This window comes from Sorex araneus, chromosome 3, assembly GCF_027595985.1.
Source record: "Sorex araneus isolate mSorAra2 chromosome 3, mSorAra2.pri, whole genome shotgun sequence".
NCBI lineage: Eukaryota > Metazoa > Chordata > Mammalia > Eulipotyphla > Soricidae > Sorex > Sorex araneus.
The window spans coordinates 221,348,159-221,366,015 of record NC_073304.1 but is presented as its reverse complement, the minus strand read 5'-3'; the positions used below and the strand labels follow the sequence as shown (position 1 = coordinate 221,366,015).

The window sequence follows — 17,857 nt, the reverse complement described above, 5'->3', positions numbered from 1 at the left end:
CACACAGCATCTCTTTCGTGGGGATAATGTTGTCTTTTTGGCCACACCCAGCAATGCTCAGGGCTTATTAAGCTTTTGCACACCGGGATCACTCCTGGTGGGGCTCAGTTCCAGGGACTGAAGTCGGGTCAGCAATATGCAAGGCAAGTGGCTACCCTGCTATACTATCTCTCTGGTTACCAGTGTGAAGCTCTGCAGTCTGCTTTAAATATAATTATTGGGGCCACAGAGAGTGCAGTGGGCAAAGCACTTGCTTGCATGTGGCTAGGCAGGTTTGACCCCAGCACTGCAGAGGGCCCTGGGACACTGCCAGGCGTGGTCCCTGATTGCATGCAGATGAAGTAGGTTTGATTCCTGGCACTGTCTCTCAAGCCCCACCAGGAGAGATACTTACACGTAGAGTCAGGAATAAGCATCAGCAGAGCTTGGTGTATGGCCTAAAAAAACCCCAAATATAAAAATCATGCATGTACAGATAAGTCCAGCGTTCTGGAGACTTAAGTAAAAGGTAAAAAGAAAACTTAAGATTTCTATCTTCTCTCCGTTATTACTAAGAAGTTTTTTTTTTGTTTTTTTTTGTGGGGGAGAATCACACATGATGGTGCTTAGGGGTTACTCCTGGCAGTGCTTGGGGGACCAAATAGGATGACAGAGATCTAACACCAGCCACACCCTAGCTGATGTACTATCTCTGACCCCATTAAAAGTATATTTAATAAAACAGTGAACATCTAACACCTGAACTTGAAACCATAAAGAAGGTGGATGATGAAAGCTGAACAGAGTAATGATTTGATTAACTGGAAATCAGAGAGTTGAGGGCATCTTCAAGAATCACTACAGCCTCTCTATGAATGCTACAGACATAGGGGCCCAGAAACTGGCCTTCAGGCTGTCAACTGTCAGGGCCTTCAGAGGAACAACTGCTTGGTACCCTGAGAAACTGAGCTTTGTTGAGCCTGTTTGGATGGCTGTCCTGTGCGCTGCCAGGGCAACCACTCCACACTTCAATAAAGCAGGCCTCCCAAATGCCCCAAATAACCTTTGAAGCAGAAGCTCTAAAGTTCCCAAAGAATGAAGTTCCAGCAAGTAAATGTTTACATAGCTAGAATGGTTACTCCTCCCGGTATTTATGAGGGAGCTAGCAAGGATACCATTTTCAAATGAGGAAACTGAGGCATATAGGGTTTGTAGAATTTGTCATAAACCACAAAGCACCTCATCTGAAGGGGACTTGCTGAAGAGGAAGTTGAAGGTCTGGTTGAACATTAGATGAACAAGAGACTCAGCAACAAAGCGACCAGTTTGGCCACATCTTCAGGATTTGGCCTCTAGCCAAGCCAATCAGGTTGTGGTAGCACACAGAAACAGAACTTGGAGTTCCTAACTTCCAGACCTGTTTTGCTCAGGAGATAACTAAGGGGCCATTAAAAGTTGGTCTGATCCCTAATTTAACTTAGTAAAGAACAGGGTAACTTATGAGCTAATCTTATAAACTATTCATGTACTTTTTTTTTTAAGTTCAGAATTTCTGTACCTATCCAACTTCTGAGTGCAGTATTCTCCACTTAGTGACATCCTTAACTACATCATTTCATAGTGGATGTCCAGGATCCTCCATTACTCTTGACCATAGAACCTCAGAGACCATTTTAAAGCCTCTTTCATAGAGCAGGCCCATAGGCTCCTATGCCACGTCAGCCTGGGCCTCTCCTAACTTGCATCTTCTCTTGATCTGCAGCCCACCGCAAGTCAAGTTGAGAAAATGAACCCAAAGTCAATCCACTGAAGCTCCCCAAAGCAGGTGGTTCTGACTTTGCATTCACAACACCAGTCTAAGGTAACCACACTTATGCAACTCAATTTCAACTTTCTCTGGGAACTTGGGGGTGGGGGGCAGGGTCAGAAAACAGGCTACTGAACAACTTTTTTTTTGCTTTTTGGGTCACACCTGGAGATGCACAGGGGTTAGTCCTGGCTTTGCACTCAGGAATTACTCCTGGCAGTACTCAGGGGAGACCATATGGGATGCTGGGAATCGAACCCAGGTTGGCCGGGTGCAAGGCAAACGCCCTACCCGCTGTGCTGTCGCTCCAGCCCCTGACAACTGATTTTATTCATGAATAGGAGGAACAGGACTTCAGTCGATAAGACTCAAAATTCTTACTACTCAGGCCACACAAAGCTCAGGAATGATTAAACTGGAGTTAGCCATGCCCTTCCATCACAAGGTTCCTTCAGAGATCATGTTCCCTGGCCACTCCTTTACGACAGTATCTGGGCATGACTTGACTGACATTTCAGCCACAAAATTCAGACACTGGTTCCCCCAGCTGTAACTAGGGATAGGGCGTTTGTCTTGCAGGCAACTGAGCAGGGGGATTCAATCCCCAGCTCCCCATATGGTCTCCTGAGCACTGCCAGCAGTGATCCCTGAGCCAGGAGTAAGGCTTGTCCACCACTGGGTGTGGCCCAAAAACAAAAATCAAAAGAAGAAAGAAAGAAAAAAAAAAGCAAACTAAGACCTCCCTGAACTGCAGATCTGGATTTGGCTTTTGAGCCTGACGGCTTGCTTACACTTGCGCATCAGAAAGCGCTCCCATCTTTAGGGGCTACAACTGCAACGCAAGACTGAGTGTGGATGTTTCCCTCTTGCGTCTCCCCCAATGGCCTTTGCCACCAGGGCGGAGGGGACCGGGCAGCTTCTATTTCGGTGTCATCTAGGGCACACAGACGGGACTCCAATTACTTAGCATTTCCAAAACAGAGATTCCCTAGGAACACGGCCCCACTGCCTAGAACACTCCCATCTGGTTTATTGGTGGGAAGAAGAACTCCTGAAACTGGGAGGAACTGGGGGCTCTTAGGAAGATCACACTGGTGCGGGGCTCTCATTTCAACACGTCAACACGTCTTCCTGGGGCACCCGCACGGGGCCGCGCCACCTTTATTCCCCGGCCATGACCAGTCGCAAGTCACTTGGTGCCCTACCCTGGGAGGGGGCAAAACAAAACCCCAAGGAATGACCCTCCCCCAAGCCCATCCCCTGGGGTGTCGACCTTTGGGGAGGGGCACCGCGACCCTTGGCAGTGCCCCCCACCCCCCTGCGTGGTGCTGAGGTCGGGCGCCTCGAGGTGGGGGTGGGGGGCCGTCCCGGGCTCTCCCGCCCTCGCTGCAACCCCGGGGGCTGCTGCGCCACCGGGGCCCGCGCCGCCGAAAAAGGCCCCCTCTGCCCTCCCCCGGGGCGTCGTCCCCAGGTCGCACGCCCCGGGGAGGGGGGGGAAACCCCGCCACTCCGAGTCTCGCCGCCGGGCCCGGGCCGGAGGGGGGAGGGGAAAGAACTTGGGAGCGCCCGGTCTCCGCTTCAGGGGGCCGGCGGGGAGACGAGCCACCCCGTCTCGTCCCCCACGGGAGCCTCGGGACACGACCCCCGCAGCCTCTGCCCCGGAACCACGCCCTCTCTCCGAGGCCGGGCTGCGGGGCTGCCGAGACGGTTTGAGGACCGGGCCCGGCCGGGGAGACTCCGACCGTCGTCGCCCCCACCGCCCTCGTCCCAGGCCCCAAGCCCGCTCCCCGCTGTCTCCCGGCGCCGCCACTTCAGGCAGCCCTCTCGGCCCGGCCTCTCCCCGCGCCCGGACCACCCCCCATGGGGTGCTCTCACTGCGCAGCGAGTCCCTCCGCTGCCTCCTCCCAGCCCAAAATGGCGGCGGCGGCCACCGATCACCTCGTCGCCTTCCTCTAGGGCCCGGGATCCCTCCGCGCCCAGGCCCCGCCCCCTCAGCCGGACCTAGCTCCCGCCCCGTAAGGATTAACGACATCAATGAACTCTTTTTAATCGCGCTCAGAAAGGCGGTTCAAGTTGTGCTTCCGCACAGCGAATCGTGGACGGGAGTGGCTTGATTGGCAGGTGAGTTGGCCTATTAGAATAGGCAGCGATGAGCGCGGGTAGCCACCCGCGCAAGGGGAAGTGGGTGTTGGAGTTCTCCATGGGCGCTGTGGCTGTGACGGAGGTCTCGCTCCGCCTTCCCGGCTAAGAGAACTACAGTTCCCAGCAGGCACCGCGCTCCCAAGCTGGGTGGCCCCCCCCTCCCCCAACCTCCGTGCCTGAGTGACGGGCTGAGCTGCTGCCACTGCAGCGGGAGGTAGGGCTGAGGCGTTGAGAATTGCAGACAGGCGATCGCACAGAAAGACACACAGATGTAGTCGTGGGCATAGCCCTTGACAACAAATAGGTCAGTTCCGCCTTTGCAAAACCCTGCCTCCCGGATCATTCCCCCTCTTCCAAGGAGTCCAGCTCGATCTCAGTGGGGTTTCCCTCGCAGTTGCATGGAGTGTGAACACTGTGCCCCGCTCCTCTGGTTTCCCTGCTAGAGGAGGGAGGGCAGGCCAGGCTCTGCAGAGGAGAAGGCCGTGTTCCTCAAAGCACCGACGCCGCCTCGGAGGAGGTGGGGGGGCAGCAGGAGGCCGTGGGAAAGTGCTTCCTCCCCAGGCTCCCTGTTTTCTCTTCTTAGCCGCTGGTAGCTCCCAACCTCTCCTGGTCATTGCTGCCTCTTCACAGCTGCCCCCCCCCGCCCCCCGCCCCGCGGGCGGCCTCCTTCCTTCCCCGCTTGGCTCATTGGGGAGACAAAGCTTGGGCCTGGCTGCCAAGCTGGGTTCGGGGCCCTCCAGAACAGGATGCAAAGGCAGCCCTGGCCTGGGGCCTGAGGAACCGGCCTGGGAAGAGGCTCCCTTAATCCCCCGCAGGTGTGGGCAGCCCGGCCGTGCAGGCCGGCGCCCGCCGGGCCTGCGTGTGGAAGGAGGCTGTGCAGCGCCACAAAATGGCTGCTCCCCCTTGCTGCAGAGGCCGGGCCCGGGGAGCCGCGGCCGGCGCTCTCCCGAGGCGCCTGGGTGTCTGTTGTTGTTTAGAGCAGGTGTCCCTACTTAAAGGTCTCTGCGGAAGCCTGGGAACAGAAGAAGGGGCCCACTCGGAACCAGACCAGTTGTGACCGCCCAGCTGCAGCCCTGGAGAAGGTCAAGGTAAGCTTCACCCTCCCCGGGGCCCTTGCCCCGGCGCCTCTCCTGCCCCTGGGGCCCGACTTCTGGCCTCCCATGTGATGGTGGAACTGAAAGCTGGTCTTTTGAAATGGCTCCTGCACCTGGCGGGGTGCCAGAGGCCCCGATAAATCTGTGCTAACTTGGGAAATCCTAGTAACCCTCGCAGGTAGGAACTCTTTATTTCCATTTCAAAGGAGACAAGTTCAGAGAGGGTAAAGCGTCATTTTCTGGCATCTTGCATGCAGCCAGCAAGCAACCAACGAAGGTGAAACTGGGGCCCTCTGACAGCAGAATGCAGTTCTCCCTGGATCAAAGCATTGGGAGGAAGAGACAAAATACAGAGAGTAGGGGGGCGGAGCGAAGGGGGCGGAGCGAAGAAGAACAGCAGGTAAAGTGCTTGCCTTTCACCCGCAAGCATGGGTTCCATCCCCAGCACCCCATATGGTTCCCTGAGCACAACTGGGTGTGGCCCCCAAACAAAAACCAAAACACAGTGGATTGGTCACTTGCCTTGCATGTTGCTGACCTAACTTCGATCCCAAGCACTTCATATGGTTCCCCCGCCTACTCCATCAGGATGACTGAGCACAGAGCCAGGAATTGAGCCCTGAGTACTGCCAGGTAGACGCCCCCCCAAAAAAACAAAACAAAACAAAACAAAGAACTTGGTTCAATATTTGCATTTTGTCCAGGCTGAGAACCCAGTCTTCACCTGGAAGAAGAGAGTAAACAAAGGGTTCCTGATTTGGGATGGGGAGGAGGGGAGCCTGTCCCCCAGAAAGGAGAAGCAACGTATGTGTCAGGTGCTTGGATAATTTCATCTTCTGATCTGACCTCTGGAAGCCTGCAGGCTCACTGCGTGTCCTGCCTGGTCCACAGCCCCTTGGAGGCCACAGGGGAGCTCAGCATCTCCGCTTCACCTCTGCAGAGCCACTTCCAGTGTTTCCTGGAGTTTTGAATTTTAGAGTTCACTTCAGGAGTAGATGCATCAGACAGAGCAAACGACTCATCCAGAGTCTATGCATGATCTACAGTAGGTGGTCACGGGCCAGGCTTGCAAAGGGAGCGAGTATGGTAGGCCCAGAGGCAGGCCAGCTAAGCTGGGGCGAAAGATGGCTGGGCCGGACCAGTGGTCTAGCAGGTAGGTCATTTGCCTGGCATGCAGCTGACCTGGGTTCAATCCCTGGCATCCCATGTGGATTCTCCCCACCCCCAGCACCACCAGGAGTGACCCCTGTACGCAGAGCCAGGAATAAGCCCTGAATACCACTGGGTGTGTGCCAAAAACCAAAGGAAAAAAAAAAAAGAGATCGGTGGGATAGCCTCACATCTATTTTTTAGAGGTGAATCTGTAATAATCTTCCCGGGAGGAAACTTGAAGCCCAGGTTCATCTACTTCCCTTGTGAATTCTACTACACCAAGTGAGGTGGATGACCCTGGGCCTGGCGTTTCCTCATGGGCAGATAGTAAAAAAATACTCACTTTGTGCTTTCTTTTTTTTTCAGGTTACATCCGGTGAGGCTCAAGGGTTACTCCTAGCTCTACACTCAGGAATTACTCCTGGCGGTGCTCAGGAGACCCTATGGGATGCCAGGGATCAAACACAGGTGCTCAGCATGCAAGGCAGACATCCTACCCACTGTACTATTGCTCCGGCCCCCAAAAAACTAACTTTGGAGTTGGAGCCATAGTACAGCAAGTAAGACACTTGCCTTGCATGCAGTTGACTTGGGTTTAATCCCCCGTATCCCATATAATGCCATGAGCACCACAAGAAATAATCTCTGAGTTCAGAGCTAGGAGTAACCCCTGAGCACTGCTGGGTGTGGCCCCCAAACAAATACACACACACACACACACACACACACACACACACCATGTATATCTATAAATACTAATTTGGGGAGCCAGATTGATAGTACAGTGGGTAGGGAGCTCAACTTGTACAAGACTGACCTGGGTTCCGTTCCCGGCATCCCATACAATCCCTTGAGCACTGCCAGGAATTATTCCTGAGTGCAGAGCCAGGAGTATCCCCTGAGCATCATCAGATATGGCTCATGAATTAAAAACAAATACAAGAAGGCTGAGGCCTGGGAGCAGCTGGAGGACAATCCTGTACAGACACCACCCAGACTCAGGGTTCCCAGAGGCCTGGCCTCTTCTAAGTACCAGGCAGAAGCCCTGTCGAGGGTGGCCCACATAACTGGTGAGAGACAAGATCAGATGCTCTTGATGGATGATCTCCCTGCAGGTGAACTCATAGCACCTCACAATGAACCACACTGATGCCCCGGCATAGTTTATCCCAAACTAAGACAGGAACTGCATGTCTCTAAACCACATGCAGTTCCAGGGGCCGGAGCCATAAATCCAGCGGAGAGGGCATTTGCCTTGCATGTGGCTGACCTGAGTTCAATTTCCGGCATCCCATATGGTCCCCTAAGCACCAGAATGGAAGTATGGCCATCCTATATGGTCCCAGGAGTATGGGATGAGCACGCCAGGAGTGATTCCTGAGTGCAGAAACAGGAGTAACCCCTGAGCATCACTAGGTGTGACCCCCCCCAAAAAAAAGCCAAAATAAATATAAGCTCTCAGAGGCTTCCTGCCACCAGAGAGATAGTACAGCAGGGAGGGCACTTGCCTTGCACACAGCCAACCTGGCTTTAATCCTGGCCATCCCATATGGTATACATAGTGATAACCTATGTGCAGAGCCAGGAGGTAACCACTGAGGGTGGAGAGGTAGTTCAGCCAACCCAGGTTTAATCCCTGACATCCCATTGGGTCCTCTGAGCATCGCCAGAGTCAGGACTAAGCCCTGAGCATTGTTGGGTGTGGCCCCCAAAACAGAAAATAAAAAAAGGAGGTCAGTGAAATGGTTCAGCAGGCAAGCCTCTTGCCTTATATGCTGCTGACCCAGGTTCAATCCCTGAGCACTGGGTGGGACCCAAAAACTGAAGAAAAAAAAAACACAAACACAAAACATCAGAGGCTGCATGCCTCTCCTAACATGCCCCTGTGCTTGTGTGAACCCTCCCTCACTAGAAGTCTCGAGCCCTGTGGCACATTAGGAAACATCCTAGCTGTAGTAGTTATTATTAGCATTCCCCCAAACCACAAACATAGAGCAATTCATTCCCTGTTCCCCACACCCAGCTCCTACCTCCTACCACAGATAAGCAGATGCCCAAACACACACCCCCCTTTTTTTTTTTTTTGCCCTTTGGGTCACACGCAGCAATGCTCAGGGGTTACTCCTAGCCCTGCTCTCAAGAAATTTCTCCTGATGGTGCTTACAGGACCATATGGGATGCCGGGGCTTGAAGCCGGGTTGGCCACATGCAAAGCAAATACCCTCCCCTCTGTCCTATGGCTCTGGCCCAGATAAGATCTTTCTATTTTGAAGAGGAATCCTAGCATTCCCAAGGCTCTGGACTGGACATTGAAGCTTCCCTCCATGAGGGTCTCTTCCCTACCCCTCAGAAAAAAAAAGGAGGAGACCAACTTCTTTTGGGAAGGGGCAGTAATATTTGGAGACAGACGAGCTGTACTTAGTGATGCTTGGGGTACCATGGGGTGCAAAGGATCAAACTCAAGGCCTGGTGCATGCCAGGTTTGTGCTTTGACCCTTTAAGTTCTCTCCCTGGACCCCAGCTTGTACCTGGGGAGCTGTGCTCCGTGTCCTGTATCCTAGAAGGACAGAACAGAGACTCTTCCAGACCTTCGGGATGCCCCTCTCAGGGGCATTGTGCCTCCTGGCAGTTATCTGTTGGGTGATTCTCTCGGGCTCTGTGGAGGGACAGAGCAGACTACCCCCGTCTCACGGGAGGCAGGTAGAAACGTGGTGAGTAGTAACAAGGTGAGGGCTGTCTGGGACCTTAGCTGTGTCACACGACAGAGTCTGTGCAAAAGGGAGGGGGCGCTGCTTCACTGGGGTGGCTAGGGTGATTTTTTTTCTTTTTGCTTTTTGGGTCACACCCGGCACTGCACAGGGATTACTCTTGGCTCATGCACTCAGGAATCACCCCGGCAGTGCTCAGGGGACCATATGGGATGCTGGGAATCGAACCCTGGTCGGTCGCGTGCAAGGCAAACGCCCTACCCGCTGTGCTATTGTTCCCGCCCCCAAAATGGGGTAGCTAGGGAGGGCCTCTGAGGATGTAGTCTGGGAACGAGGCTTAAAGGAGGAAAAAGAGTTGGCCCTGGAGTCGCTGCAGGTAGGATTGGCTTCCTTTTGAGCCTCGCTGCAAAGCGCTGTGAGTTAAAAATTAGCATGAAATTGAAGGCAGTGCCAGCAGCGTGGAGCCAGGCAGGGCCCCCTCTGAGCATAGCTGGGCCAGCCCGGAGCTCTGGCTAAAGGTATGCTTTTTTTTTTTTCTTTTTGGGTCACACCTGGCGATGCTCAGGGATCATTCCTGGCTCAGCTCTCAGGAATTACTCCTGGCAGTGCTCAGGGGACTATATGGGATGCCGGGGATCGAACTTGGGTTGACCTGGGAAGGCAAACGCCTTCCCCACTGGACTATCAGTCCAGCCCCAAAGATAAGCTTTTGTTTCTGGGGTCGGGGGTCTTGGGGGCCACAGATGTTGGTTTGGGGGGGGCTACTCCTGATCCCGTGCTTTGGGGTTGCTCCAGACAGTGCTCAGGGGACCTGACTACACAGAGGATGATTGAACCAGGGACTCCCGCATGCAAAAACCTGTGCTTAACCCTTTGAGCCACCTCCCTGGCCTGAAAGACAAACTTTTTAGCACAAGTTTGGAGAAGTCAAATGTCTTTAGGGCTTCTGATCAAACAGATGTGTCAGGAACCCTTTGTCATCCTGGTTTCTTCATTTGAATCATTCATTCGAACATGTATTTTTTGGTCACACCCGGCAATGCACAGGGGTTACTCCTGGCTCTGCACTCAGGAATTACTCCTGGTGGTGCTCAGGGGACCGTATGGGATGCTGGGATTTGAACCTGGGTTGGCCATGTGCAAGGCAAACACCCTACCCGCTGTGCTATCACTTCAGCCCCCATTCAAACATCTTTCACTGGATGCTTGCTTGGTGCCAGGTACTGTTCTACGCTTTGAAGTCACAGGGTCAGATTCCTAGTGTCAGATTTCTATTGGGACAATTCCGACTATCAAATGGAAACTCAGGGGGCTGGAGTGATAGCAGTGCCTTGCACGCGCCTGACCCAGGTTCGATTCCCAGCGTCCCATATGGTCCCCTGAGCACAGCCAGGAGTAATTCCTGAGTGCATGAGCCAGGAGTAACCCCTATGCATCGCTAGTTGGTTTTTTTTTTTATTTTTATTTATTTATTTATTTATTTATTTTTGCTTTTTGGGTCACACCCAGCAATGCACAGGGGTCACTCCAGGTCACAGGTCGGCCACGTGCAAGGCAAACGCCCTACCCTCTGTGCTATCACTCCAGCCCCTGCATCGCTAGTTGTGACCCAAAAAGAAAACAAAAATGGAAACTCAGGGTTAGGATCCCTGGTGTCACATGCCCCCCCAGAACTACCTCTGAGGACTGTTGGGGCTTGAAGAGATCAGTACAGGTGCTACAGTGCTAACCTAACGTATGACCAGCCCCAGTTTGATCCCAGCACCACATATGGTCCCCCAAATATCTCCAGGAGGGATCCCTGAGAAGAGAGCCAGGAATAAGCCCTAAGCATTGCCAGATATGGCCACCCCCCAAAAAAAAAATTGCCAGCGGTCACCAAGAGTTTGCTTGGGGAGGGTTGGGAATGGACAGGTCAGCCTGTAAACAATGATAGCAGAAACATGAGAGACTAGAGAGTAGCCATGTTAGCTGGGTGTGCCACGTTAGAGTGCCAGGTTAGTGGGGCGTACCACATCAGCGGAGTGTGTGACATTGGCAGCAGAGTATGCCATATTAGTGGGGTTGCCACGTTAGCCAGGTGTGCCACGTTAGTGGAGTGTGCCACGTTAGCAGAGTGGGCCAGTGGGCCATATTGGCAGGGGCGTGCCACGTTAGTGGAGTGTGCCCCATGAGCAGAGTGTGCCATCGTAGCTGGGTGTGCCACGTTAGGAGTGTGCCACGCTTGCGGGGTAGCGGGACATGCAGAAAGGTCGGCTTCCGGCTGGCAGCCAGCGAAGGATTCACCACCAGGCGAGGTCCTCTGTGAGCCACCTTCCCTCATCCTTTCTCTTCAGATCTCTGGTGCTCCTGGGAGCCCCCAGACTCCCCCCGAGTCTTGTGACCCTGGCGATTCCCTGCCCCAGACGCCCCAGTTAGACAGCCACTCAGAAGAAGATGATGGCACCGGAGCGGGTGGTGCCCCGGGCAGAGACTGCCGGCCTTCCAGGACCCAGAGCCCAGAGGGCAGCTCGGTGGAGGCCGTGCTGGGCCGGAAGAAGCACCGGCGGAGGCCGACGAAGCGCAAGCGCCACTGGCGGCCCTACCTGGAGCTGAGCTGGGCCGAGAAGCAGCAGCGGGACGAGTGGCAGGGCCAGCGGGCCTCCCGGGTGCGCGAGGAGATGTTCGCCAAGGGCCAGCCCGTGGCCCCCTACAACACCACGCAGTTCCTCATGAACGACCGAGACCCAGAGGAGCCCAACCTGGACGTGCCTCACGGGGCCTCGCACCCCGGTTCCAGCGGGGACAGTGAGGCGGGGGACAGTGACGGGCACGGCACGGCCCACGGCGAGTTCCAGCAGAGGGATTTCTCGGAGGCCTACGAGCGCTACCACGCCGAGAGCCTGCAGGGCCGCAGCAAGCAGGAGCTGGTGCGCGACTACCTGGAGCTGGAGCGGCGGCTGTCGCAGGCCGAGGAGGAGACCCTCCGGCTGCAGCAGCTGCGGGGCGCCGCCAGCCACCAGCCCTGCCGCCAGGTGGAGGAGCTGGCCGCCGAGGTGGAGCGGCTGCGGACGGAAAACCAGCGCCTGCGGCTGGAGAACGAGATGTGGAACCACCGGAAGAGCAGCCGCATGGGAGGGCGAGGGGAGCCCGGCACCTAAAGGTGTCCTGGCCTCCCTCCGCCCCACCCCCAGCCCGGTGGACCTCAGGAAGGGGCCCTTTCCCGCATGCTTGGGTCTCTAGTGAAAGTCACTGTGACCCGGCGCGCCCCGAGGATGGCTGAGATCCTGAGATCGGTTCCGATTTCCACCTTGTCGTTGCCACGACTCGTGCTTTGATCCCCCTCTCCGACCACCAAAGAAATTAAATGGTCAGTGAGCTTGAATGGGAGTGGCTGGGATTGATTTCCCTGGGGCCGGTCTGAGAAGCAGAGCACGGGGGTCTGGGACTCAACACTCCTGCCCAGGGTGGCCTCCGGGAGGCCCGGATGCTGCTCTGGGTGCCCAGACTCTGGAGGGGTTTCCTGGGCAGGAGGGGGCACAGGGGCCACCAGGACGTCCAGAGCCAGCGGTCCCTGAGGGCCCTCCCCATCCGCCCCATAATCGAGAAATACATCCAAAGAGGTCTGGGCGCCGTTTTCTTGTCTGTGACAGCCCCCCACCTCTCTCAGCCGCGGGAAGAAATTGAAGGGTCCTGTGTGCTTCCCCAGAAAGGCTCTTTTTGGTTTTGTTTGGGGGGCTGCACCTGGTGATGCCCAGAATTAATACATCCGAAAAGGTTCTTTTTTTTTTTTTTTGCTTTTTGGGTCACATCCAGCGATGCTCAGGAATTACTCCTGATGGTGCTCGGGGGACCACACGGGATGCCAGGGATCAAACCCAGGTCGGCTACGTGCACAGCAAATACCCTACCCGCTGTACTGTCACTGTCACTGTCATCCCGTTGCTCATCGATTTGCTCGAGCGGGCACCAGTAATGTCTCTCATTGAGAGACTTATTGTTACTGTTTTTGGCATATCCGATACGCACGGGTAGCTTGCCAGGCTTTGCAGTGCGGGCTCCATACTCTCGGTAGCTTGCCGGGCTCTCCGAGAGGGACAGAGGAATCGAACTCGGGTAGGCCGCGTGAAAGGCGAACTCCCAACCGCTGTGCTATCATTCCAGCCCCCCCATTGTACTATCGCCCTCGAAAGGTTCTTAAACACTCAGCATTTTCTCCAAGAGGCAGGTGAGGTGGTGCTCTTCTTAGCAGACCTCCGAGGCCTTTCTGGGGTTCCCTGTGAGGGGGCTGAGGACCACCCGGTCCTGAAGAGAGAGACCCACCTACAGGACAGCCACGCCCCGCCTGCTCCCGGCCGCCCTTCCCAGACCCTCCCCGGTGGTAGTGGTGGTGGTGGTGGTGGTGAGCGGGGGGGTTGGGGGGTTCCTTGGCAGGAACCAGGCCCAACACACACAGCAGTCCGGCGGGAGGCCCAGTGGCCCGGCCCAGCTGCCATTCCAGGAGGCTCATCTGGATCAGCCACTTGGGCAAGAGCAGACCTCAGTCCCGGGCGCTCCCGGGGATGGAAACACTGACGAGCCTCCCGAGTTGCCAGGACAACTTTCCCTGCTGCCCTGCCACTCCCAGGCCTCGCCAGCACCTTCTGTAACCAGGGAGCAGAAGAAGCAGATTCAGGACGAAACGGGCTCCCGGCGGGAGCAGAGCCGCCGTGGCCAGAGGTTGGGGGGGGGGGTGGCGGGCAGCGTCAGCCTCTGTGATTCTGGGTCTCCCTGTCTCTCTGATCCCCGGCAGCCGCCTGGAAAGGCAGAGGCACTGTTGTTCCCACTTTGCAGATGACAGCCCGAGGATGTGGCTTTTCCTGGGAACACTAGCCAGACGCCTGTTGCTTGCCCGGGAGGAAAGGCCTCGCCGTGGAGGCTCGGGGCTCCACCACAGCTGCTGCTGCATTCCTCGGCAGGGAACCCCAAGGGACCGCAGGACAGGATGAAGGTTGTTTACACACACACACACACACACACACACACACACACGCCCAGGGAGGCACATGCCTCTGTATGTGTGTGTGACAAAGAAGATTCCCAGAGGGCTGTTGCAGGGGGTGTGGGGCGGGGCAGGGGAGGTGTGGGGCGGGTGTTTGGGGGTGTGGTACTGAGGAGAGGGTGCTGGGGAGTGTGTATGTGGGGTTGTGGGGTGAGCAGGGGACAGAGAGGAGATAGGTGAGAACTGGGCCTTGGGACAGCCACGGGCTGGAGCGGGGAAGCAGCCATCGGCCAGCCCTTCCCTCCCCACGCCCCCGGACTGAGGGTAGCTGGGGGTCAAGTCCAGGGCCGCTGGTTGTTGATGTTCCCAGGCTGGTTGGGGGTACTGGGATAGGACCAGAAGGAGACACAGCTAAGGGTGAGCTGAAAGAGCGGCAGGAGGGGACCTGAGCAGGGAAGGCGTTTGCCTTACAGGGGGGGGACTCAGGGTTCCATCCTCCTACCCCATATGGTCCCCTGAGTACAGAGCCAGGAGTAACCCCTAAGCATCGCCAGGTGACCCAAAAGCAAAAACAAAAACAATAAAAACAACGCAGGGCAGGGGCTGAGCTGGATTAGTGAAGAAGGCTTGGGGTCACACCCCCTGCCCCATCTGGGCCCTGGCCTCTGGTGCCCCAACCCTGAACCGGAACTGGGGTGTCTCAGGGCTCAGTACCAGAGAGAGAGAGAGATTTAGATAAGAGGGCTGGTCCGCAGGGGAACCTTTTACCTACCCGGAGCCTGTGAGCCCAGTGACGGGATCAGAAGGTCCATGAGGGGTACACGCCCCCTCCCCCTGCAGCCCCTCCACACTGACTCAGCCCCTCCCTCCAGTGCACTCTGGAGACCAGGGAGTTGCGGCCCCACCCCTGGGCCCCCTGGCCGGGCTCCTCCCTCCCTGAGTGGACTCTCCACCTGGGGGTGGGGGGTGCCCATGTCCGGAAGAGACCCTGTGTGGGGGACTGCCTGGAAGGTGGCTGAGAGGGAGTCCTACGTGGAGGGACCTGCATGGCCAGGTCCCAGGGCCCTGCAGGGTGCAGGCAAGGATGGCACTGGCCCTTTAAGTGGGGGTGCCAGGCCATGCCCTCCCCCAGCCAACCCACTTCATGGGCACACTGAGCATGTGCAGAAGTGGTGCAGGAGGGAGGGGAGGGAAGTGGGGGGATTGATTCCGGAGGGCTCTCCTCACTCCCCCCTACTTCCTGTTGCTGCCCCACTCGCCCTCTTGGGTCTGACAAAAGAGCCCATGATGCTCCCCCATCCTCTACCCTGCCCCATCCCCCAGCCCAAGGGGCGCTGCCCTTCGTGGTAGCAGGGGCCAGTGCAGGATGAGGGCCAGGCCCAGGGAGCTGAGGGGGGGACACTCAGCCTAGTGCCATCCCCATGCCCCCGCTCCCCTGGGTGGGCAGGGGGAAGCTTCCCGCTGCTCCCCAGGCTCCACCAGGCTCTGAAGCAGCCCCGGCTACCTGCTGAGGCACCACCGGACACATTCAGACCAGCCAGCGGGCCCTGCCCCCACGCCAGGAGCTTCCCAGGCCCGAGTCTGAGCCGCAGCCAAGCGCTCCGAGGCTGAGAGCCAGCAGCCCACTCCCTCCTGCCTGTGCCCACCTCCCACTCCCCCAGACTCTGCCACCTCCCCCCGGGGCACCCTCCTGGGCCGCCAGGGAGCAGGGCCACCCCCCCCCCCACCTCCTTTCCAGGGCCTCCACTTCCCTGTTTGGGCCTAGTCCTCCTTCCTCATACCTCAGCCCCTCCCCCTCTGCCTCTTCCTTTCATCTCGCACTTACAGGCACCCTTATTTGTCAGGGAGGTGAGAGCCGGGGGCAGGAGAGACCTACCTCTGCGCAGTGGCCTTGAGATTGTATCACTGGCTGGAAAGCCGCCCACTCGGGGACCGAACTTGAGGACTTGGGGTGGTGCCGGGCCCCGATCCCTCAGACAGACCCTATACCAGCCCTCCCCCACACACCCCCGCCCCCAGACATCCACTGTAGTTTCATTTTGGGGCCACACCCAGGGGAGCTCAGCTCTGGGCTCCCTCCCAGCGCGCTCGAGGATCCAACCCTGGGCCTGCTGCCGGCAGAGCCGCTCGCCAACTTGCTGTGCACAATTTCAAGCTCACAATTCAGTGACATACCCCGCCCTCCCTGCCCTCCCCCCCCACCCCGCAAGCCCGCAGCTGCCACTTCCCTCTAGTTCCAGCCTTGTCTCCCCCATAGGAAACTCCTCCAGACCTGGTTTCCCCCCTCCCCACCCCGCCCCACCCCGTGGGTATCTGGGCAGGGGTCCTGGGGGGCTGTGGGCTTTGCCAGGGCAGGGGTTACTCTCCCTTGTCAGAGTGGGTAGGGCGACTTCAGGCCCGCCCAGAGGCTGAGTCCCTCTGGAAGATTTTGTTCTGGGGTGGGGGGCTGTACCACACCCAAAGGTGCTTAGGACTTGTGCCTGGCTCTATGCTCATTCTTTTTTGGTGGTGGGGCAGAGCGGGGGGGTCAACACCTCCAGCGATGCTCTGGGGTGACTCTTGCCTCTGCACTCAGAAGTCACTTTTTTTTTTGCTTTTTGGGTCACACCCGGCGATGCACAGGGGTTACTCCTGGCTCTGCACTCAGGAATCACTCCTGGTGGTGCTCAGGGGACCCTATGGGATGCTGGGAATTGAACCTTGCTCGGCCTCGTGCAAGGCAAACGTCCTCCCCGCTGTGCTATCGCTCCAGCCCCACAAGAAGTCGCTTCTGATGGTGCTCGAGGGACCATATAGGATCGATGGGGCTCGAACCCTGGTCTGGTGGGCTGCGTGAAAGGCAAACACCCTCCCTGCGGTCCTGTCGCCCCAGCCTGCCTTGGCTCTGTGCTCAGGGGTCACTCCTGATTGTGCTGCGGGGGTGGGCACAGGAGGTGCCAGGAATTCCAACTGGGCTGTGTGTCCCTTACCCCCTGTACTGTCGCTCCCTCCAGGGGCTTCGAGCAGCCTGGGCCGAGAAAGAGGGTCCCTTGGCCTGTGGGCTGCCCCTGCCAGGCCTGGGGGGCAGCATAAGGAGCTCTGTGGGGCCTGGGGGCAGGCTCAGGAGATGAGGAAACTGCAGGAGACATTGAGAAACTTGCCCCGGGCGGCCCAGCTCCGCTGCCCAGCCCCAGCCTCTGTGATCAGAGTGGCCCCTGGCCCTGGCCGCTTCCCCCTGCGAAGAGATAAAGGAAGGGCAGGACTTCTGGAGCCTGCGTGGGCTCTGGACATTGGACTGCGGTGGGTGGTGTGCTGGGCAGAAAGGGGCAAAGGGCTCCATCCTAAGGGGGTCCCTAGGAGGCTGTCCTCTTGCCCCTAGATCTTTCTTTCTTTCTTTCTTTCTTTTTTTCTTTCTTTCTTTCTTTCTTTCTTTCTTTCTTTCTTTCTTTCTTTCTTTCTTTCTTTCTTTCTTTCTTGTTGCTGTTTGGGGGCCACACACAACAGTGCTCAGGGGTTACTCTTAAGCTCTGTGCTCAAGGGTCACTCCAGGTGGGGCCATATAGGGTTCCAGGAATCGAACCTGGCTTGGCAGTGTGCAGAAAAATGCCCTCCCCGATGTTTCTTAGCTCGGACACGAACCCCTGGGATCTTTTGGGTCATAGCTTTTTTTTTTTTTTTTTGCTTTTTGGGTCACACCCAGTGATGCACAGGGGTTACTCCTGGCTCATGCACTCAGGAATGACTGACTCCTGGCAGTGCTCGGGCTCGGGGGACCCTATGGGATGCTGGGAATTGAACCCGGGGCCGCCGCGTGCAAGGCAAACGCCCTCCCCACTGTGCTATCACTCCAGCCCCCTGGGATCTTTTGGATGAAGAGAATTTCCTCTCTGCCCTCTCCCCTAGAGTGAAGCCTTTTGGGAGGCCTGGTGGGCACCCTAGGGCAGGGAGGAGGCAGGTCCTGGCCCCTTCCCCCCTTTTCTTGTTGCCTTTCCCTGCCCACCCCGCCCCCACACCGCAGGGCCTTTGTGAGCCCAGG

At 57.0% G+C, this 17,857-nt stretch overlaps 1 protein-coding gene across 1 annotated transcript; it reads left to right on the top strand.

Moving 5' to 3' along the window:
* The first annotated feature begins 3,935 nt into the window (after nt 1-3,935).
* HEXIM2 (HEXIM P-TEFb complex subunit 2) lies at nt 3,936-12,246 on the top strand. The gene is made up of 3 exons (XM_055132261.1): nt 3,936-4,010; nt 4,906-5,016; nt 11,219-12,246. Exons 1-3 carry the CDS (start codon nt 3,936-3,938, stop codon nt 12,020-12,022), a joined length of 990 nt encoding a protein of 329 aa, XP_054988236.1. The 3' UTR covers nt 12,023-12,246.
* The last annotated feature ends 5,611 nt before the right edge of the window (nt 12,247-17,857 follow it).

What these genes read in the sequence shown, in the direction of transcription:
- HEXIM2 (XM_055132261.1), top strand. Translation starts at nt 3,936, where the DNA reads ATGAGCGCGGGTAGCCACCCGCGCAAGGGGAAGTGGGTGTTGGAGTTC. An exon ending in GCGCTGTGGCTGTGACGGAG is followed by an intron (nt 4,011 to 4,905) that starts GTCTCGCTCCGC and finishes GTTGTTGTTTAG; the next exon opens with AGCAGGTGTCCCTACTTAAA. An exon ending in CAGCCCTGGAGAAGGTCAAG is followed by an intron (nt 5,017 to 11,218) that starts GTAAGCTTCACC and finishes CTTTCTCTTCAG; the next exon opens with ATCTCTGGTGCTCCTGGGAG.